This window comes from Kogia breviceps, chromosome 12, assembly GCF_026419965.1.
Source record: "Kogia breviceps isolate mKogBre1 chromosome 12, mKogBre1 haplotype 1, whole genome shotgun sequence".
NCBI classification, from domain to species: Eukaryota; Metazoa; Chordata; class Mammalia; order Artiodactyla; family Physeteridae; genus Kogia; species Kogia breviceps.
In genome coordinates, this window is record NC_081321.1 from 21,700,303 (window position 1) to 21,723,534 (window position 23,232).

General features: G+C 45.8%; 1 protein-coding gene across 1 annotated transcript; it reads left to right on the forward strand.

The window, feature by feature from the left end:
* The first annotated feature begins 1,431 nt into the window (after window positions 1–1,431).
* On the forward strand, window positions 1,432–22,359 carry KLHL42 (kelch like family member 42). Its single transcript, XM_059081557.2, has 3 exons — window positions 1,432–2,419; window positions 12,554–12,747; window positions 16,910–22,359. Exons 1-3 carry the CDS (start codon window positions 1,542–1,544, stop codon window positions 17,359–17,361), a joined length of 1,524 nt encoding a protein of 507 aa, XP_058937540.1. The 5' UTR covers window positions 1,432–1,541; the 3' UTR covers window positions 17,362–22,359.
* Window positions 22,360–23,232: the final 873 nt, after the last annotated feature.

Genomic DNA, 23,232 nt, shown 5'->3' on the forward strand with positions numbered 1-23,232 from the left:
TTAACCCTTCCCCTTCCTAACATAAAATGTTAATTAGCTTTGTAGGAGGTATCTTTTGTTTGAAATACCGGGCAATGTACTTATGAAGAAGTTACTATTTAACAACTTGTCATTCATGAAGAAAGCTAAAACTTGTTAAAAAAAAAAAAAAGTCCAAATACATATTCTCTCCCCCCCCCAACACACACACTCTGCTCCCTCCCAATACTATCCCTTCTTCTACTCAAAGGTAACCTAACAATTACCGCCTACTCCCCCTTTTGAGGATTAATTCATAGGTCATGAGCGGCACAAGATCCTTATTATTTGGGGTGAGCTTTCTATTTGCAATGTTCGGTGTAAGAAGATGGGGAAGAGGTATCCTTCCTTATGAAGTCCTCAGACTGCAGGGGCAGGGGTAAGGGAGGGGTAAGCGGGTGGCAAGAAAAGCCACCTCTGCAGGCAAATATGAGCAAAAGCGGCCAGACCTTTTGCCCAGAGGTAACATTCCGTGATGGCTAGTCCAACCAAACTGAAATTGGGAATGCAATGGCTGTTAGAAAATATTTGAAAGAAGGCACGTGATCTAACTTTATTTAGTTGAGTTGCACTTCTTTTAATAGCATAAAGAGAACAGGCGCCAGCAGCAAATACAAGCTCCTCTGCTTCCCAGCCCTTTCTTTCTGGGGCACCCCGTGCGCCGAGACCTGCAGAACCTGCTGCCATCTGGCTGGCCCTTCTTCCTGCAAGATGGCTCCTACGCGATGACCATTCCGAAGAATCAGCTCGAGGTGCCACCTACACGCTCAGAGATGGCCCGTGTGCCTCGGCCCCCCCGGGACACGATGCCGGACTCGACACGACTGGCGATCCCAGATGTGATGTCTTTTTGACTCCCGGACCCCGACTTATTTCATCCCCTTCCTCCCACGGCCGTTTCTTTTCCTTTTCCCTTCCCGCTGGTAAGGCTCCTTGAAAGAAAAGGCAACCGGCTTCGTCCCGCCTCCCGCGCGTCCGGAGCATCGCCGCAGATCCGGCGGGCGGCAGGGTCGCGGCGCCCGGCGCGCGGGGAGCGGCCGCGGGGACGCGCCTTCTCGAGGCCCGCCACCTCCTACCCTCCCCGAAAGCCGAAGCCAGGCGGCGGGGGTCCTGCGGGCGGAAGTGAGAAGCCAGGCGTGGGAGGAGGCTGCCTGCTGGGGGCTGGGATCCCCTCCCGGCCGACGGCCCGGGACGACCCGAGCGGGGAGCGATCGCCGCCCGGGCCTTTTTTGGCGCGGACGGAGGCCGGAGGGGCTGGGCCGCCGGTCCCGGGGGGCGAGGCCGAGCCGCCGCCCCCGGGACCGGGAGGAGGGGCCGCCTCGGCCCGGAGAGGCTGGGCGGGCGCGGGCGGGCGCGGGTGGCCCTGCGCCGCCGCCGCCGCCGCCGCCGCCGCCGCCTCCTCCTCCGACGCCTCTTCCCGGCACCCGCGCTCGGCGGCCGCCCCGGAACTCGGCCAGCGCGCGGGGGCGGGAGGCGGGCGCTCAGAGCTGGCGGGAGCTCCGGCCGCCCCCGGGCCCCCGGCCATGTCGGCCGAGGAGATGGTGCAGATCCGCCTGGAGGACCGCTGCTACCCGGTGAGCAAGAGGAAGCTCATCGAGCAGAGCGACTACTTCCGCGCCCTCTACCGCTCCGGCATGCGCGAGGCCCGGAGCCCGGAGGCCGGCGGCCCCGAGGTGCAGCAGCTGCGCGGCCTCAGCGCCCCCGGCCTGCGCCTGGTGCTGGACTTTATCAATGCCGGCGGCGCCCGCGAAGGCTGGCTCCTGGGCCGGCGCGGGGAGCCGGGAGGTGTCGGAGAGGAGGAGGAGGAGGAGGACATGGACGAGGTGAGCCTGCTGTCCGAGCTGGTGGAGGCCGCCTCGTATCTGCAGGTCACGTCCCTGCTGCAGCTGCTGCTGTCCCAGGTGCGGCTCACCAACTGCCTGGAGCTGTACCGCCTGGCGCAGGTGTACGGGCTGCCCGACCTGCAGGAGGCCTGCCTACGCTTCATGGCCGTCCACTTCCACGAGGTGCTGTGCAAGCCCCAGTTCCACCTCCTGGGCTCTTCTCCTCAAGCCCCCGGGGATGTCAGCCTGAAGCAGAGGCTGAGAGAGGCCCGGATGACCGGAACTCCTGTCCTCGTGGCGCTGGGGGATTTCCTGGGGGGACCCCTGGCCCCTCACCCCTACCAAGGGGAGCCCCCGTCCATGCTCAGGTACGAGGAGATGACTGAGCGCTGGTTCCCGCTGGCCAACAACCTTCCTCCCGACCTGGTGAATGTCAGGGGGTACGGGTCCGCCATCCTGGACAACTACCTCTTCATCGTGGGCGGCTACAGGATCACCAGCCAGGAGATCTCCGCGGCGCATTCCTATAACCCCAGCACCAACGAGTGGCTGCAGGTGGCCTCCATGAACCAGAAGAGGTAAGCACCCAGCCGCTCTGCCGCTTTCCAAGCATCCACCTGTTCGGGACTCCGTTCCCGCGTGTTTACTGGGCAGTCACAGGAGGTTGTGCTGAGGTGGGAATGACATCCTCGGGAGTGTTGCTGGCCTTGACTCTGGCAGAGTTCCCGATGAACTAAGAACTTGCTAGGAAGCAGAGGCCCTAGTGAGGTCAACTAGCTGAGTCGTTTCCTTGCAGGTATTGCGCCGTTAGACAAATTGCCTTTTTTGGCGTCTCAGTGGAAAAAAAAAAGATGTCTGTGGTTTCCTAGAAGGATATTTTCAAAAGAAAGCTCTCTTTAATTTTGCTTGTATTTTTACGTTTTTTTGTTTTTTAGGAACTAATCCTGGTTATAATGACACGCGGGCAGTAACCTGTAACACTGACTTTGGAGGATCTTGTTCTTAATGACTTTGAAGCTTTCCATACTGAGGGCACCAGTCTATGATCGGAAAATAATCATTGGACTTGTGTTAATATTAGCTATACAGGATTACCTTTCTTACTTTTTATCTTCTCTTTTGCATATCACTTTTCTCCCCAGACAGCCTGAATTATGGACCCAAGACTTGAGCCTGGCATTGGTCACCTGCAGAATTAGAACATTACCATCCATGCCAGCCTTCTCCCTTCCCATTCTGCAAATCCCTCCCAACATGCACTTGGGTGACTTGAAGAAAGGCAGAGAAAAGGAGGAGGTTGGAGGGAGGAGGAAGGAACAGAGCCAGGAAAAGTATTGGGAAACAAGAGCAAAGAGCATTATAGGAAGAAGTGGTAGGGGAAAAAAAGATGGTAGGACCCAAGATGGCCCAGAGCTATTCAGAAATGGGAAGAAGAATCAATGTAACCCAAGAAAGGACAGGAATACCTTTTCTTCTCGTCCACCTGTACCCATCTCAAGCCCCATCAGGGTTCCTGCTCTGAAGTGTGGAACGAGGAGTTGGGGGACTCACCAGGCAAAAAAAAAAAAAAAACCCCAAAAAAACTCTTAACAGGAATGGGAAGGTCATTACACATATTTACTTGACTCAAGGTTCCCCCCCGCCAGCCTAAGGCGGGGAGGGTCCACTGGCATTATTTCTACTATAATATAAAATTCAATTTGGAAAGTGTTTTTCTCCGGTGATAAAGAATACATAGTTATTCTAGAAAACTGGGAAAATGTCAAAGAATGAAGAAGCAGAAAGACTGTCCCTCCCACTCCCTCTGTTCTGGAGGTGATAACCGTCTACAGGTTGGCTTATTTTCTTCCAGCCCTTCTTTAGTGCATTATTTACACCATTGGGACGATGTATTCAAAATTTGCTATCAGAGTGTTATTTTTAAACAGATTCTAAGAGCTTTAGCTGAAGGAACAAAGGAACATGCAGGGGTGATGGGCGGTGCTCAGATTAGGGGTACAAGGCCCAGCAGGTTGTCAACTCTACACGTGTCTCCCGCTGTACATTTGGTGCTTGACACGCCACCCCTAGCTCCACAACTCTTAACACGGCACCTCATGGGATTCTCTTTTCTCCACAAATCCTTGGTAGTCCTTTCCCCCCGCCCCCAGGAATGCCCTTACTGTCCTCTTTAGGGGGGAAAGAAAAAGGATTTGAGTAATGCATGAATACATGCTTAGAAAAATTGTAAATGACATGAAAAGCCATGGAGTAAAAAAATACGTGTATCTGTAGACATGTTATAGTTATAAAAGTAGATAAACATTTATATTTATACATTATAAAGGTATATTTATAAAAATGGTGATAGTGGTTAACAGGGGAAAATGTATACACGTATCTATATACATGTTGGGGTGTCTGTGCATCTTACACATATTTTTACTCTAAAATTGATTAGCTTATGCTGATTATTATGGCCCTTGATATTTCCACCCTGAGAGTTTTTTCTATATCATCGAATGTAAATCTACCTCACTCTTGTTAATGGCTGTGCAGTGTTCCAGCCTATGGATGTACAGTACTGTAATTAGTTCTTCTCTTATTCATGAGCATTTAGGTCGTTTCCATTTGCCGTTAATAAACAATGCCGTGTTGAACATCTTGGTATTCGAGTGCCTAGCTTAGTAGGCATATGTGAGTTAGTTCTATATGGCAAATGCCTAGAATCCCTGGATAGGTGGGGCAAAGTGTACATGCATTTAAAATTTCGCTAGCTCCTGCCAAATCGCCCATCAAAGAATTGTTCTAGTTTCCTCTCCTGTCAACAGTGTTGGAGCTTGCCAGTTCCCTATACTCTTGCCAAGATAAGACATTATCATCATTTTTAAATTTTTACCAATCTAATGGGCAAAAACACTGGTGTGAATGTCTCTGCTTGGAAGAGAGGTTGTTTGTTTCATATGTTTATTGGCCATTTGTATATCTTTTATAAACGACCTTTGCCGTTTTTTTAAAAATTGGCTTATCTGTTTCGTATTCATTTTAGAAGTTCTCTTCATGTATATAGATATTAGTCTCTTGTCTCTTAGGTCGTGTTGCACATGTTTTTCCCCTGCCTTTACTTTATCAGAAGGCTCAAAAGTGAAATGCTTTGAGTGACCAGGCCGGTGAAGTCAGTGAGTAGAGGGGTGGGTGAGAGTTATGATGAACCAGAGAGCTACTGACCCACCGCAAGAGGGCGCCACCTCTTGGCCACAGCTGGTTACTGCCGCAGAGGTGTGAGGAATGGTGTTGCCAGACATCCAGATATCCTGATTTTTAAATGTTGGCAACTTACTCCATTTAAAAAGCAAACAAGTCAACAACAACACAAACCTTGTAGACAAACAAAGTGTAGGCCACAACTGGCCTTGTGAGCCTCCAGTTTTGGACTTCAGGTTTATAGGGTATTCTAATAGGAAGAGATTTTAAATATTTTGTAGTCAGATTGGTCACGTGGGTCCTATGAGCTTTTAATCTTGCATAGGAAAGGCTTCTACAAGCCAAGACTATCTAAATACTCATCTATCTCATGCTCTATTACTTTTACAGTTTTGCCACTTTACCTTGACATCTGAATCTGCTTGGGATTTATTTTCATATAAGGCATACTATAAGGTTATAACATGTTCTCTGAATGTCCCAATAGCCTTAATTCTTCACTGAGATTTGCTAAATCGATTATTCTATGCTAATTTTCCTGTTTTCAGATTGGTAGATTGGCCATTCCTCTACCAATGGCACATTTTTAAATTTTTGTAGCTTGGGAATCTATTGTCTGGTAGAACAGACACCCATTTGTTGTGTTTTATTTTAATTCTCTTGGTTATTCGGCATACATTTTCTCCTTCAGATATACTTTAGAATTACCTTGTCAAGTCCTGTCGGAATTTTGACTGGAATTACATTGTATCATAGGTTAATTTGGAGGAGGATTCACAGGTTTCTGATGCTTTGCAGCTGGAAAAATGGCTTGTTTTTCCATGTATTTATTTGGGTCTTTCGGTCCTTCAGAAAAGGTTTCTTTTATTACCGTTGCACGGTCTGTGTATTTTTTGTTAGAATTATTCTTAGGTATTTTCTAGTTATTATTGTTCTTTTTCTTTCCCTACACTTTTTTTTCATTATATTTTTTAAAATTGGGTTCCATATCGGAATTTGTATCCTTCTTTATCTCCTTCATACTTTGACTCAGATCTGACATGGTCTCACCCAGGAGTCCCTTCCTGAACCCTCAGTTGGGCTAAATGATCAAACTTCATGCTTTTCTAGCACACTCCTCACCTTGAATTGAAATCTGTTTATGTTTGTTTCTCTCCCTTCCAATTGGGGCCTATTGCTTATTCAATGCTTATGTATATCCATACTGCTAACATGGTGTCCAATAAATCATGGATGCTTAAAAATGCTTGGCCTTTTTGAATCGTGGAATATATTTTACATTATTGTAATAAAAGTGAACATGTATATATATCTATATACGTTTTGTTCTTTTAAAATGTAACTTTACAGTGAATATTTTTATCTTGTAACAGTCATTATAGTTATTTAGAATAGCTGAAAAATAATAGTAACATTTAATTAAACATTTAATTAAACATTTACTCTGGGGGCTTCCCTGGTGGCGCAGTGGTTGAGAATCCGCCTGCCGATGCAGGGGACACGGGTTCGTGCCCCGGTCCGGGAAGATCCCACATGCCGCAGAGCGGCTGGGCCCGTGATCCATGGCTGCTGAGCCTGTGAGTCCGGAGCCTGCGCTCCGCAATGGGAGAGGCCACAACAGTGAGAGGCCCGCGTACCACAAAAAAAAAAAAAAAAAAAAAAAAACATTTACTCTGTACTAGGTACTGTTCCTACCGCTTTGCATGTATCCTCTCACTTATTCTTCACAAGGATTATATTAGGCAGGTTCCCATTTTACAGAGGCAGAGACTGAGGCACAGGCAGTAAATTGCTCAAGGTGTGTAAAAAGTAGAGTAACCGAAATGTAAATATCCGTTGACTAGATATTACCGTTTAGAGAGTTTATAAGTTTTGGCTTAATGACTGACAGTGACCATCTTCATGCAGACCTTTAACTTTTCCTTTTAAAAGTGATTTTCTCCCGAGAAGTGGAGCACGGATATCTCACGCTGCTGCACTGCTTTTCAGAGTTTCATTACGTGTGCCTCAGCCTCTGTGCCAGCGTTTTTCTAGTCACTACTGAATAAACAACAAAGATATGATATGATATACGATATGGCTCCTGCCCAGAGGGAGTTTATAGTTGAGTTTGGATGACGAGACAAATAAAAATGAAACCTAGAGTGGGATTATCCCTGGATAATGCGTTCAACACAGGCTCCGAAAACACTGGAGGAAACTTAGAACCTGGAGTACAAAGGGCACCTTTAGGCCTCTGGTTACACAGCGTTTCACATCTGCCTGGACTCACTGCCTTTGCGATGTATTCGGATGGTTGACAAAGGGGTCAAAGGCAGAGCAGCCCGCTTTCCCCAGGGACTGAACAGTGCAGTGATCCCAGAATCTTAAATAACAAGAGATAGGCGGGAACCCTGGGACTGGGAGATTTTCTAAAGCCCTTTGCACCCTGGAGAAAATGGTGCAAAAGCAAAAACGAACAGAAAACACAAAGAAACGTTTAGTGCTGCGCTCACTGCTTGAAAACAGCAGTGTGAGTACACAGCACTGTTGGAGAGGCTGCTTTGAAGTCCAAGTACACAACGCTGCCCGGTGGTCTGAACGTGAATTTGATCTCAGGGGTTGTCAGGACATAACTTTTTACGTGTAAAGGCTTGTGTGCCCACAGAACTGCTTTCTACCCTTCCTCACTTTAATCAGCAGTAACGTGCAGGAACTGGCACTGATGCAGCCATCAGTTCATTAATTTCTCTATTTCTAGAGTTATCTCTAGTATCTTCTGTTGCCTTTCACCCTTGCTCTGAAATCGGAGTCGCGTTGTGCCATCCTGTTCTGTAACAAGTCTCCCGGCAGAGAAGGAATTAGAGTTGTCAGCTTTGACTGTCACCTTTCCCCTGAGCCAAAGTTTAGTACTTTAGAGCATTTCTGGAGTCATGAAACCTTCGAGAGATTTTGTCCCCTGTGGTTAATTGCAGTGGAGCACGAGGACAGTATGAAGTAAACTATATGTCTGTCCACCTCCCCCCCCCCCCCCAGTATAATTTTGGGCAGCAGTTTAAACTGCTTTGTGCATTAGGTTTTCTCAGAGATGGTAGGTAGTAGGGAGCAACCATGACTTTTTTTTCTGTCCCCTAACCTTCCCTTCTCCCCTCCCTGGTCCCTAGGGGAGGGTAATGCTTGGGGGAAGTGGCAGAGGGGAAAGAGGAGACAAAAGGCCCTGATGGTCCACAGGCTGCCCAGTCCTCCCCGGAGAGCTGGAGAAAGGGCCAGGGAAAGGAGCTTACCTTCGATTCTAAGTTTTTCCCTAATGGTAACAACTTTTCCAAGCAACAAATCCTAACAGTGGTTTACATTTCTTGAGCTCTCACTCAGGGCTGCATGTCGTGGTCACTACTTTAGATGTCCTCCCTGTGTCCTGCTCGCAGCATCTCTCTGAGATGGGCATTATTATTGGCCCCATTTTCCCAAAGGGGAAACTGAGGCTCAGTGAGTGTCGTTAACTTGCACATATCACAGGGCCCGCACTCTAAGCCACTCAGACCCCAAATCATCCTGCCCTTCCGATGGTTATAGTAGCTCTTGTTAGTCTTTGATACCTGTGTGCTGGTGCTTGGCTTGGTTCGTGTTCCTCAGCTTTTAAGGATTTCAAAAGCTTTTTATTTCTTCTAAGTGAAGTAGAAATTAGATCGTCCTCTCAGTTTTCTCACTTTCATTTCTATTTACTGTAAGTCAAGTATGTAGCTACAACAAATTGTTATTTGATTTAAAATTCTTTTTGCCTCCTGAATGGAGTATGTCAGGGATCAACATTAAGAAAACACTGTAGGGGCTTCCCTGGTGGTGCAGTGGTTAGGAATCCGCCTGCCGATGCAGGGGACATGGGTTCGAGCCCTGGTCCGGGAAGATCCCACATGCTGCGGAGCAACTAAGCCCGTGAGCCACAACTACTGAGGCTGTGCTCTAGAGCTCATGAGCCACAACTACTGAGCCTGTGTGCCACGACTACTGAAGCCCGTGCGCCTAGAGCCCGTGCTCCGCAGCAAGAGAAGCCACTGTGATGAGAAGAGTAGCCCCTGCTCACCGCAACTAGAGATACTTTTTAAAAATAAGTGATAGCTTGGATTCATACCTTTACCCTTCAGAATGTGAAGAGTGGAAAAGTTATTTTCAGAAAATGGGAAAAGGCAAGAATTTGTGGAAGCGAGAGCACTTTGTGCAGAAGTCCAGCACTTTGTCCATCACAGCCAGTGACTATTGCAGTTGACAAATGAGAAACCCATCCTCCTGAGGTTAAGAAACGGAGGCAGTGACATGCAGGCAAGCATTCCCTCTAGTGACCTCTTTCTGCAAGTTACCCTTTTCAACTCTTACAACGTGCTTTTCTTTTCCCTGCTGAGACTCAGATCAACTGAGATTTAATGACTTGTTCAAGCTCACAGAGCTGTTGAGTAGGGGAGCTGAGACTTCCCTGTACAAGCCTGGGTTCATAATCCTTGGCGGTCTGCCTCTTCGTCAAGGGGCCTGTTTGGGGGAGGCAATTGCATCATAAAACAAATTCAATATTGGAAAAGTGTTTCTCTTTTCAAGTGCATTTGAGCATGTTGGGGTCTGGAGAGACAGAGTTGTTTACTTTTAACTGCCTGTTCGTTCAGCCTCAGAAAGAAGCCCCTTACCTATTGCTTAGGACAAATGATTATGCTGGAGGAATATCAAAAACTGTTTTTTTTTTTTTTTTTTTTTTTTTTTTTGCGGTACGCGGGCCTCTCACCGCTGCGGCCTCTCCCGTTGCGGAGCACAGGCTCCGGACGCACAGGCTCAGCGGCCACGGCTCACGGGCTTAGTTGCTCCGCGGCACGCGGGATCCTCCCGGACCGGGGCACGAACCCGTGTCTCCCGCATCGGCAGGCGGACTCCCAACCACTGCGCCACCAGGGAAGCCCCAAAAACTGTTTTGATCTTACAAAAATTTACTCTCTGCGTACCTTTGGGAAGCAAACAGATTGTGGGCTGGTAAAATTTTAAGCTTTATTTCCTTCGGATCCCCAAATTTGCACACACAGAGAGGGCATCGTGGTCAGATTTTAAGGACCATTGGCAGCAGGAAAGGTAAGCAACACGAACCAAGGACCTCCCAGTAACTGACACCCCGGTGAAATCTATTGGCGTGAAAAACGGAGTGGCTGGCTGAGTTTAGGGGACAATATGAGGTTCTTGATGAAGAGTACTCTAATTACTCTCTGATTTGAAAAACAAAACTAAGCTAAAACTCATGTTTAATGTAATGTAAACATTACAGGGAGTTTTGAAAAAAAATCTTAATTTTTCAGTAGGTGACTGTTACTAACATACGTTCTAGATCATAATGCACCATTGTTTATTAAACATCTGTCAGGAGATCAGGCATGGATGGCTACTTGTTCGCTGCTACTTTTTAATCCACCCTCTTACATGCTTTTTCCATTTGGAGCCTCTACCCCCGCATTCTTTCTTAGGATGTTGTTACTTTTGAAGAACTCGTTGTGTTGGCATTAGATGAGGCCTCCAAATTCACCGGGTCTAGCTTCTTTATTTCAAACTCTAGAAAACTGGGAAATTATAGTGATGGTATCTTTTCTCTGTGTAGTACTTTCTGATAAGCTGTGTGGTGTAATTGTCTCCACCACCCCGTGATGGGTATGGTCCCCACGCTGGAGACGAAGGTCAGATCGCTGGTTATCAGCAGGGCGGGTCTAGAAGCAGGTCTCCTGCTTTATGCTGCTTCTTGTGTTACTGTAAACTTGAGATGGTTGCACGTATCACGGTCAGCTGACCCAGCACTTCCAAATGCTTATATCCTTCCTGGCCTTCAAGGAGTCCATTAATCTTTATGTACTACATTGAAAGGAATTAATTTTTTTCTTTCCAATTCAGAAGTCATGAGGCTTTTATTTAGTATCTGAAGCCGATAGGCAGAGTTTAATTGTATTACCGAATATGGGCCTTAAAAGCAATGCATTTCTCTTTTTAAAATTATTAACTCTTGTTATAGGTGATCATTTGTTGATAGAGGTGTTTGTTGAGTTAACATGTGTGAATACCCTAAGAATGCCAGATCAAAATATTTAATTAGTTCAGTGCTTACCTCTCCCCTACCTTATATGTTGTGACGCAATATAGAAGATGCCCTCATATCGAGGAGGATGGGTGAGTGATCTGCTTAGGTGAACTCATGGTAAAGGGGCGTCTGGACCATCCTGTAGCAAACAACCTTTGCATGTGCTTGTCTGTGTGGGTAGCACTGGTGTGTACCTAGGATGGACCCACCCACTGGGAATAGAGAGAGGCAAGGGAATGGGGTGGGTACTTGCCTCCACTCCTGAAAGAGGTATTGAGTTTATTGTATTTATTATTGATTTATTATTGAAGTATAGTTGATCCACAATGTTGTGGGTTTTTTCTATTTTTTATTGAAGCATACTTTTAAATTTATTTTAATTTTTTTTTTTTTTTTTTTTGCGGTATGCGGGCCTCTCACTGTTGTGGACTCTCCCGTTGCGGAGCACAGGCTCCGGACGCACAGGCTCAGCGGCCATGGCTCACGGGCTTAGTTGCTCCGCGGCATGTGGGATCTTCCCGGACCAGGGCACGAACCCGTGTTTCCTGCATCGGCAGGCAGATTCTCAACCACTGCGCCACCAGGGAAGCCCCTAAATTTATTTTAATTGAAGTATAGAGGTATTGAGTTTAGCATATACAAAGTGGTTCTTGGTTTAAGCAAAGCAAGTTGAGTCCTTGTTATATTGAATTGCTTATCTTCAATAGCTAAAGTTTGGAGAATGCACCGAACTTGTGGATTCCTGGGGACAAGAGTGAAATTCAGTCATTCCTTCGTCCCCAGGCAGAATAGCACCCAAATTGGAGAGCTCATTTCCTTCAAATACCCAGCGGCGTCCTCACGCTGCTTTAGCAGATCATGCCATTGGCTCACTTCTTTTTTTCTTGTTTATATTGTCTTAATTTTTGTTTTCAAAAGCTGTACATTTTCGTTTTGGCTGCACCGTGCAGCTTGCGGGATCTCAGTTCCCCAATCAGGGATCAAACCCGTGCCCAGTCCATTGGAAGTGCGGAGTCTTAACCACTGGACTGGAAAGTCCCTTTTGTCTTACTTCTTCTTTTTTAAAATTATCATTTATTTATTTAATTAATTTACGTTTTTGGCTGCGTCGGGTCTTAGTTGCGGCACGCGGACTCCTCGTTGTGGTGCGTGGGCGTCTCTCTAGTTGCGGCGTGTGGGTTTTCTCTCCCTGGTTGGGGCGCGCGGGTTCCAGGGCGCGTGGGCTCTCTAGTTCGCGGCCTATGGGCTCTCTCGTTGAGGCGTGTGAACTCAGTAGTTGTGGCGCATGGGCCTTAGTTGCCCCGAGGCATGTGGGATCTTAGTTCCCCGACCAGGGATCGAAACTGCGTCCCCTGCGTTGGAAGGTGGATTCTTTACCGCTGGACCGCCAGGGAAGTCCCTGTCTTCTGAATGATCAAAAGAACTGACTTTGTGGGCCTTTGTGTCTCTCTTTCAGGTCTAACTTCAAACTCGTGGCTGTTAATTCAAAACTCTATGCCATTGGCGGGCAGGCCGTTTCTAACGTTGAATGTTACAGCCCTGAGCAGGATGTCTGGAATTTCGTGGCACCCTTACCAAACCCTCTGGCTGAGTTTTCTGCGTGTGAGTGTAAGGGGAAAATTTATGTCATTGGAGGATATACTACGAGAGGTAAGTAAAGGGGCCTAGTAAGTGGTCCTCCTACACGTGAGCTTTGGCAGCCGGGGAAAGGGCAGGAGGGGCTGGAGGAAACCCTCTAGTGTGATTTTATGTATTACATAGTATATATTTACATATCTGGAAAAAAGAGCATCCTGTATGACAGGGGCAGTTTGGACAGGAGGGGCCTTTGATGCCTTTGTGCGAGCATGAAAATTGAAAGGGGGAGGGGGAGCTGTGAACAAAATGTATTTTCTTCCTGCTTTGGAAACCCCACCTCGTGGTCAGCCATCCTGGGACTTGGCTGGGTAACTCCCATCCTTCTCTCAAACGCACACTGAATCCGCCCCGTCCAGCACTGTGGAATTTAGTGCCGCAGCATTCTTGCAGGTCTTTGTTTTCACTTTCTCCCTTGTGTTTGGGCACAAGCATATCAGATACAGGTTCCAGAAATTCAGCTCAGGGGCTGTTGTTCCCATATCATAGAAGGAGCAAGTACACAAAGAGAGTTCTTTCCTGACCAGTGATGGGAAGGGGTTGTGCTGTTTATTAAACCGTACATATGTGTGTTCCACTTTTGTGGGTGGGCATTTTATAGTTAATGATGTGGAAATGAAAAGTTTCTCCAGAGGTTTGATACTGCTGGTCTTGGTAGGAAGCATCTCACAGCTTGGTTTTCTGTTACTTGGTTTTCTATTATTAACAGTAAGAAAGGCAATGGTGGGCCACCAGGAAGATGTGTGTCTTTCTTGTTATCTCTTTCCTTCCCTTAAAGCAGTTGTTTCCAAGTTATCTCATGGCCAAGGCAGTTTCTTTCTTCTTTTGGTCTGTCTGGCTGTATAATGCCCAGAACTTTTAGAAAAGGCATAACTGGACTCTTAGCCACATTGAAGTAGTAGAGTCACCATTATATTTGACGTAGTGAGATAACCTATCACCCCTGTATGGTGTGATATGGGCCGGACAGAGCTCTCCAGCCCCGGCTGATAAAAGGCGTGCTGCTGATGGCCCCAGGAAGCTGCATGTGACCATTTATAACTTTGCAAAGAACAGAAATCCACATAATAATAATATGAAGTAGGCGCCAAAAATTCTTCTCAACATAACCAGGTGTGTCTTCTTTTGGGGTTATATGTTTGAGGAAGAAGTTAAATGTAAGGTATTTTATGAGCATCTGATTTACTTTTTTTTTTTTTTTTGGTGACAGCAACAGATTTTGATGAACACTGTTTAGAGTACCTCTAAGCAGCTGATTGGTGGGGAGGGTGGTAGGCGGTGTTTTAGTTTCCTGTGGCTGACTTAACAAATGACCACAAACTTGGTGGCCTAAAGCAACAGAAATGTATTCTGTCACAGTTCTGGAGACCAGGAGTCTGAAGTCAAGGTGTCAGGAGCCTCTTCTGTCTCTTATAAAGCCACACATCTCATTGGATTTAGAGCCCAGCTGGGTAATCCAGGATGACCTCGTCTTGGGATTCTTAAATTACATTTAAATTCTAAATTACATCTGCAAAGACCCTTTTTCCAAAAAAAGTCACATTCAAAGGTTCTGGGGGTTAGAAGATGAACATACATTTCAGGGGGTCACCATTCAGCTTTCTACAGGTGGCATGTTTATTTATGCATTTAAGAAGAGGCAGTGGTGACATGGGAAGAGGAGAACAGTGAGGGTTTTTTCTTTTTCACTCCAAGTTTTCATTACTTGTCCCTAGTGACTCTCCACTGATGATGAGATAATTGCCAGCTTTTCCTTTACGGATAATTGAAAGAAAATGAGACCTAGCAGTCATTTCTTTCACCTTCGACGTTGGTGTTCAGGTTCCAGTGATCAACTTTATAGACTTAACTAAACCATAGATCCGGGGGAATTCCTGTGCACGCGTATGTACCTCTATGTGTATCTGTGTGTCTTCTCTCCTAGGAAAGTAAATGCAGTTATTTACTTTTGCACATTTCTAAGAATTCTGATTCCTCCCTAGATTTTGTGACACGGAATGCGCCCTGTGGGCTGACCCGATGCACACATATCCCTTGGCTTCTCTTCTAACCAGGAGCCAGGGAAGCACTGACAGGCAGCCCTGTAACCTGAAGATTATGCAGCTGGTAGATTTCCTAGTTTTTCCATGACCCTGGCTGAGCAAATGTTCTGTAGATTTGACCTGGAAAACCCTTGCTTGTGTGTTTTCTAGTTTCACAAGCCACTACTAATGTGCCTTCTTCCCTTGGGCCACCCACTGTGTTCCTGTCCCGGCTTCCCCCGCGCCAAATCCCCACGATGGGATGGTTAGGTGACGCGGATGGATGACTGTTTGTGTAAGGACTGAAAATGAGTTTTCTACGATGGGAGGGCAGGGCAGTTCTCGTCCTCTGAAGCCCCCCTCCTCCTCTGCTTGGGCTCCTCTTCCCAGCACTTCCTAATAGTTCCTTGTCTTTAAAACAAGAAGTCAAAAAAAAAAAAAAAAAAACAAGAAGTCATAATTGTCATGAAAAAAAAATTCAGGACTTAAAGTTGGCGTCGTAGCCTGCCGACTTCTTACGTTAGGTGAGACTTTTAAAATTTAGTAAGGAATAGTTTGTGATTTTTATGATAGCTGTTTGATTATTTTAATTCTTTGGCCGGCACTGAAGAAATGAAATTCGATAGAAAGTAGTAGTAACCAGTAAAGGGAAGAAAGGTGATTTGTTAAATGTCAGAATCAACTCTAAATGTAAAAGCAGGAAGATCTTTCCGCCAACTCAAACGACCTCATCATGGTCGGAGCCCTTGTTGGGTGAGGAGAGAAAACATTTACAGAAGACCTGGAAGGACCTTCAGACCTGGACCTGAGAAATAAATACATTGAAGCTTTGCTAGAATAAGTCCTTTATTCGTGGGGCGGGGAGCCGGGTTACTAAGCAGCGCTAGTTGGATAGATTAGTAACCAAACTCCCCAGGGCTGACTCCTAAGATGAGCTGCTGTATCACAATCGCTACAAAGAAAAGAAACAGCAGGAGGTCATAGTCTTGGTGGAAAACAGAAGCCGTAACAACTTTGACATTGCTGCAGGCTCCAGACGGGTGCACACACTGGATCTGGACTTCTTTCCCTTCCCTCTGTGCCCTCTTAGGAGATACTTGACTTGGTAGCAGAGAGCACAGTGGAGCTCTAATTACTGCCCACTGCGGGTGGGTCCTTCTGTCTCAGGAGGAAGTACTCCTCCCGGCTTCCGCAGCCAGCAAAAGGCTGTGCGCTTTAGTTGGACCTCAGTTCCCAAGCTGGCATGTCTCTTACACTGATTTTGTTGTTTACAGAAAGTTCATTATTTTGGCTAATTCAGAGCATTAAAAAATTTTTTTTCTCAGTTTAAAATACTCCATTTATTCTTTCCTTGAAGAGAAAAGGAGAAAAAAAAAGAAAAATGAAACTAGATATTTTAAATTTCACAAGCATTTTTCAAAAAGGGAGTAGGCAATACTTTTCCTTGAAAAAGCTATTCAAAATGAGGTCAGGGGAGGCTTTCATCTACCATCCGATATTATCCACACGATAATTAACCATCTCTTGTGAAACGGGGCCGGGGAAGGGGGAACGGCCTTGGCCAGTGTGTCTCTGGTGTTACAGTTGGGAAACAGAATTGCCAATGATTCTGTGGCTTGAAGGTCAGAGGTGAGATTTTCTTGCATCTCTCCTGACTTGGCAGCTCCGCGTCCTCTCCTTTAGACAGCTCCGGAGATCCTGCTCGGCTCGCTTGGCTTGTTCTGTAGCATCTGTTGTCAAGGATAGATCCTCTTGGGGCCCTGCCCGCTGTCTGCGTTAAGCAGTCAGTCATTCCGTAGATACCGATGAGGCTCGGATTCTTTGTGCGCTGGCCTGGTGGTTCTCAAAGGTGCAAGGGTCCCAGGGAGGAGGGGATGCTCCCGTCACAGCGGCTCGCCTCCCTGGCCTGGCCTGACCGACGCTCACAGCCCCCCAGGCAGGGGACGTACCTGAACGGCCGGCCGGTGGGGAGGATTCCGCACGGATCTCCTCCCAGCCATTTCGGAAACGATTTCCCCAACCTCGGCTTTCCCGAGATAGCTTTGCCTCTCTGTTAGCCAGTCACGCAGGTGGAGGTAGGCGCGTATGTCCAGCCCAGGCAGCCGGCCTCGCTCCCGGTTGCCGCGTCATCATGCGGCTTCTTCCTGCCTTTTCAGACCGGAACCTGAACATCTTGCAGTACTGCCCCTCCGCCGACACCTGGACGCTCTTTGAAACGTGCGACGTCCACATCCGCAAGCAGCAGATGGTGTCCGTGGAGGAGACCATCTACATCGTGGGCGGCTGTCTCCACGAGCTGGGGCCCACCCGGAGAGGCAGCCAGAGCGAGGACATGCTCACCGTGCAGTCGTACAACACTTTCACCCGCCAGTGGCTCTACCTCAAGGAGAACACGTCCAAGTCGGGCCTCAACTTGACGTGCGCGCTTCACAATGACGGCATCTACATCATGAGCAGAGACGTGACCCTGTCCACCAGCTTGGAACACCGAGTCTTCCTCAAGTACAACATCTTTTCGGACGGCTGGGAAGCCTTTAGGCGTTTCCCAGCCTTCGGGCACAACTTGCTGCTCTCCTCACTTTACCTGCCCAAGAAAGCGGAGACGTGACTGACCTGACTTAGCATTTCAGAGAGACCTGGTTCAAGACCAAAAAACAAAAAAAAAGCAATGTCCGATTTCGAGAGAGACTGATTTTTTTTAAAGGGAAAATGTGGGTTTTAGGCCATTTATACAAAAGCTGTAAATAGGCTTACTTGAACACTTGTGGAAAAAAGAGACCCACTTTATTATTTTTTTAATTATTGATTTTTAAATTATGGGAGCAAATCCCCGATAATGTTTTCATTCAGATGTGATACCCTTGGGCCAGTGACTGAAACTGATCCCCGTGAAGAAGATTCATTGTGCCTGCGTGGTAAAGGGCCAAAGTCAATAACTGGCATGAATGGTAAAGATGATTTTAAAATCAGTTTTATTTAGGTCACTTGAAATGTCATTGATACCTTAAGTGAGAGATTATGTTTTCGGCTATTAATTTACTTGACAAACACATTAACACTGTCTGTCTCCCCCGCTCACACCCGTGTGTATTGCAGCGTGTTTAAAGTACGTTCTATGTTCGTATATTTTATTTGCACACAACTTTCCAGGCAACTTATACCAGTGGAACCCAGCACCCGGTCCTCCCCAAAACCTGCATAAAAACATTCTCAGCTATTTTTCCAGTCTTTTTTTACACTTATGAATGCTGAGTAAATAGGAAGGTATAACCTCTTATTTCATTTATGTAGCAGATTGCAGATTTATGTGGTCAGATAGGTTGTATTGCTAGGCGTTCTGTATTTCTTAAAAGAGGATATATTGTTTCATTCTGTTCTTTTAAAAGGACAGACCTCTATGTTTTTAAAATCGAGTCTTAAATTTAAGTGAGAAGGGAAGGAAGCACCAAATAAGGGGAAAAAATGCCTTTGAGAGTTACTTTTGTTGACTGGATTTGACTTAGTTCTTTTTTTAAAGTTTGAAATAGTAACTTTATATTTCGGTCAGGTGCCTTTCTAATTTAATCTCGGCTTTTTAATTCATGCTTTGCTTTTGTGGGGTAAGGTGAGGGTAGCTTTGAAACGTGTGTGCTGGAGAGAGGGGAGGAAGCCCCTACAGAGATGGAATGGCATCTGGTAGGATTTCTGGAATCTGTTAAGGTGCTCTGCTTGCCTTGGTTGTTAAATCCTGTGGAACCCAGCTCAAGCAGTTGTTTACAGTAAGTCAGTTAACAAATGAATGCAATCTCCTGCCAGTTACAGATCAGCATTTCTTTAAAAATATACAGGCATATCTCGGAGACAGTTCGGTCCCCGACCACTGCAATAAAACAAATAAAGCAAGTTGCAAGAATGTGGGGGTTTCCCAGCATGTATAAGGGTTATATTTACACTATACTGTAGTCTGTTAAGTGTGCTATAGTACTATGTCTAGAAAAACAATGTACATACCTTACTTTACAAATGCTCTATTGCTAAAAAATGCCAACCCTTATACCTGACAAGGTGGGGTTGCCACAAATCTTCAATTTGTAAAAAACGCATTATCTTCGAAGTGCAACCAAGTGAAGCACAACGAAATAAGATATGCCTGTATACACGCACGTGAAGAAATTTTATTTTCACTGAGAAACACTTTCTGAGATTCTCTGATTTTCTGTGATGGAATACGTTTAAACTGTGAGCTGGACCCTATCTTTCTGTCCTGACATTCCCGTTTCAGCATGCCTCTCTTTAAGAAACTCCCGTAGCAAAAGAAAAACTTGCAGCAAATTCATGCACTCGGTACACGTGCTGAGCGCCTCTAGTATGTATTCACCATGCAGCTGTCACAGAGGACGCAGTAGCCTTGACAGGCTTCAGTTTACCCAAGGAGTCGCCACAGGGTTTCGGGGCAGCTGTGGCCTCCTTTACATATATTATGGTATATTTAAAATTAGGGTCTACTTGTAAAAATTCTAGTTGCATAACTTTTCAGGAATACTTCTGTTAGGTAAAATGAGGTGTCTTTATTGCAGACCTGGAGACAGATCTTTGCATCTTGTTACCAAATCTTATCGGCACTCTCCTTACAACACGACTTAAGGGTTTCTAAGTCATATCCATTTGTTCTCAAATACTTAGCCAACAACTCTGAACTGAAATCTTCCTGGAAATGGTACTTTAATAATAGATTTATATTAATTTATATTCATTATAGAATTGAATTTCCAGTGACCAAGTATTTCATTACATATATTTAAAAATCTAATTTATTTTAGATAGCATTAACTTTTGTTACTATAGATCTTAACGTCTTTAAGGCTTAACCTTATACATTCATAAGATTCTAGCCAGTCGAATTAATTCTGGACAAACAACTGGAGGTTAGCTCGTAAATACCCACATTGTAAAAAAAATACAGTATTATTCCTGCCAACCAGTTTTCTTCCTCATTACATTCTTTGGGTCCATTTTCCGAATGCTGACAATTAGATGCTTGGACCAAGTGAAGGCATACTCTGATCCACAAAGCTCTTTTTATAAACCAGGTCTGATGTGTGTGTGTGTATGTGCATCTGTGTGTGTGTGTGTTTGCATTTGCACGCATCTGGCATATTAAGCTCTCTCTAAGATACACAGACTCCTAACAAGACTGTTCCTTAGGGCTGCCAGTGGTACTTAGGCAAAGTGGAAAGTACAGTAGGACAGATCTGTGGATTTGGGACATTATCCTTCCTGCTGTACACATCAGCTATGTTGGCATTTTGAGGGTAATTTTAATTTAGCCCTGTTCGCTCACTGGTGCCAATGTTATACTAAAGGCTGTACCTGTGATGAAGGCAATGTTGCTTTGAAAGTCTCCCCTTGTTTTCTCTCTTTCTCTATACATGTTCTCCTTCTTTTCAGAGATGCTTCTGAGGGGTGCTGACCTCTCTGTGGGGAGGGGAGTTACTGGGAGGACCCCAGTGGTGGCCACCGTGCCAGAAGCGGCCTGTTTCACTGAGAATGGTCTGAATGGCCGAATGAGTCCTGAGTGTGAATTGTTAGAGGAAGGTTGTTGGTTCTTCCCGTCATTCTTTCTGGCTTTCTCTTCTGCACCCTTAGTTTCAGAGGCCTCTCCCTTTGTTTTTCTGATGAATGTGTAGGAGTTGACTATTTCAACTATATTTGTTAAATCTTAACAATGAAGTACTGAGAAGTTTATGGATACTAGTAAGAAGCAAGTAGATGTAGATTAAGCATGAATACCAAAGAGAATTTCACTCTGCCATTTTTTTTTTAACCAAAATCGCAAGTAATTCCAAATGCCTTAGATATCAATTAAAGTTGTACTGAGATGGATAAAGCTGTTTCTCGACAGAGAGAGTAATCAAGTCAATGCCTGTTCTCTTTCAATAAACCATTACTGAGCAGTGTGGATGCCGTGTTTTCAGATTTCCAGGTAAATTCATGACTCTACCTGTTTGGCTGCACAGGTAAATCAAGTGGAAAGGCTTTGGCCTCCCTGGTCGACCAGCATTTAATAAGCAGTGGCTTAATGCAGAGCACTCGAGAGACAGCATAGCAGCAGAAAGGGAATATGGGTGAGTTGTTGGATGCCTTTCTCCTGCACCAGGGGTGGGAATACAGAGCATCTGTGCCACCGTTCTTTCAAGGAGGCATTGTAAATGAGCAGCACTCCTCTCCTCCCGGACAGGACTTGGTCTTAAAATCTGTGTCATTAATGCTTCCAGGCATCCACTACCAGTCCATCAGAGTGAGATGAAGTCTATTTGCCATCCCTGCCTTAGGCAGAGGAGTGAATGAGTTACATGAGTGTAGACACCACCCAGCATGGCTTTGAAAGCAGTGAGCTGATTCAGCTCAGTTCCCTGGTTCCCAGAAATATGTATTGAATATCTATCATGTGAAAGAAAGTGCTAAGAAGTGGGGATACAGACATAAGTAAGCCACCATCCCTGGCCTTGAAGAGCTCACAGCCTTGTGAAAATGTTTGCCATGACGGTCATAACTAGACTGTTCGTCTGGAAGACGCCCACTTTTGTCAGGCACACTGGGGCTCCCTGGCCTTCCTGCCTCTTCAGTCCTGGTTCCAATCTGTCCCCTACTTTAGGGTTGACTAACAGTCATCATGAACCAGCTTTTCTCTAGATTTGAACATTCCATCCTATGGTTTCTGTTTTTCACAGTATGCTCTTTTCTCACTACTTTCCGTAGTCTTCTCTGTACTTCGTTTTTCAGAAAAGAATGATATGAGATATGCTTTATTTAAAATACTTACTAGGCTCCACAGCTTATGGAGCTGAGAGCTCAGCAGCTTGATCCCATGAAAAGGAGGAGCAAAGCCAGGGAAGCAGGTATTGGGAGAGAAGCAAGCTGTTCACGTGTGCGTTTGTACCTATGCCTTTAACACACACTTCCGTAAAGAGTATTAATAAAGAAATGGACATTGAAACACTAGTCCTGACTGAACGTCAGTTGACTTTTTGCCTTTGTGATAACTGTCAAAGGGTATGTTTCATTCACATGAGAGTATTTATTTTTCATTTTCTGGTGTTAACTTAGGAACGTGATACAAAATACACACCAATGGACACAGGCTGACTTCTGCACTTGACGTAACCATTTTTATCCATTCCTGTAGGAGACAGATTAAATGTAAAATACGGTCAATTTTGAGTTGCAAAGGGTGCTGAAATGACCTTGATGGAGTTGGCTGGTGCTTTGTCAAATGGATGTCATAGTCTCTTACTAGTAAAGAGAAAGAAAATGTCATTTGCATTCTTGTGTCATTTTTCTAAAAAAATACTTAATGGGGGCTCTTTAGATGTCTCTGCAATGTTTTCATATCTCGTGGTCATTTTAGGCAAAATGATAATCCGTAGAATGAATAGTTATGTTTTGTTATGACTGATTCTTTGTTAAAAAGGTTGTATCGAGTCTTCAATTTCAAGCGTGGCTTAAAATGTAAACACATCACATGATTCATTTCAGTACGATGATGCCTATGGAGCACTTATTCAAACAGCATTCCTTTGTGTTTAGAACTACAGAAGAAAATATCTTCAAATAAAATAGTTCTGAATCAGTGTATGTTGTCCTTGAAGTATGAGCTGTGGACTCAGGGCTGGGAGGAGGCAGACAGTGCGTGAGACAGGCCCCCCCGCTGTGGGAGCTGCTGATTGCCTGGAAGGCCTGACGATCACGTGAGCCAGTTAGAGAGGTGACATTTGGCTGGAGGAGGGGTCACGTGGGGCGTCTCGCGAGAGCTGCTAGTGTTGGGAGAAGAGGGATGGGGAGGAGGGTCTCTGAGTCCTTACAATTCCGAATAAAAGAACAAAGTCTAAATCTCACCGTTTAGCAGCTGTGGCCCTCCACAATTCGTATTTTCTACCATTTCCCACTGTTGTAAGCGCCCCTCACTCCAGGAAAACTGAAACACACAACTCCTTTTCTATTGTGTTAGTTATGACGCTGTCTGCGAGGCTGAGAGGAGTTGGGGGCCAGTGTCACAAAATGGGGTTCAGGGGCTTCCCTGGTGGCCCAGCGGTTAAGAAGCCACTTGCCAACGCAGGGGACACGGGTTCGAGTCTCGGTCCAGGAAGATCCCGCATGCCGCGGAGCAACGAAGCCCGTGCGCCACAACTACTGAGCCTGCGTGCCGCAACGACTAAAGCCCGCCCTTCTAGAGCCCGTGCTCCACAGCAAGAGAAGCCACTTCAATGAGAAGCCCGCGCACCACAACCTAGAGTAACCCCCGCTCGCCACAACTAGAGAAAGCCCACGCGTAGCAATGAAGACCCAACGCAGCCAATAAATAATAAATAAATACATAAATTTATAAAAATAAAACAAAATGGGGTTCAGTTACTAGATGATGGCCCACGGATGTCCATCTTCTTCATTTTATTGTTTGGCCGCGCCCCACGGCTAGCAGGATCTTAGTTCCCTGACCAGG

What these genes read in the sequence shown, in the direction of transcription:
- KLHL42 (XM_059081557.2), top strand. Translation starts at nt 1,542, where the DNA reads ATGTCGGCCGAGGAGATGGTGCAGATCCGCCTGGAGGACCGCTGCTAC. An exon ending in GCCTCCATGAACCAGAAGAG is followed by an intron (nt 2,420 to 12,553) that starts GTAAGCACCCAG and finishes TCTCTCTTTCAG; the next exon opens with GTCTAACTTCAAACTCGTGG. An exon ending in TGGAGGATATACTACGAGAG is followed by an intron (nt 12,748 to 16,909) that starts GTAAGTAAAGGG and finishes CTGCCTTTTCAG; the next exon opens with ACCGGAACCTGAACATCTTG.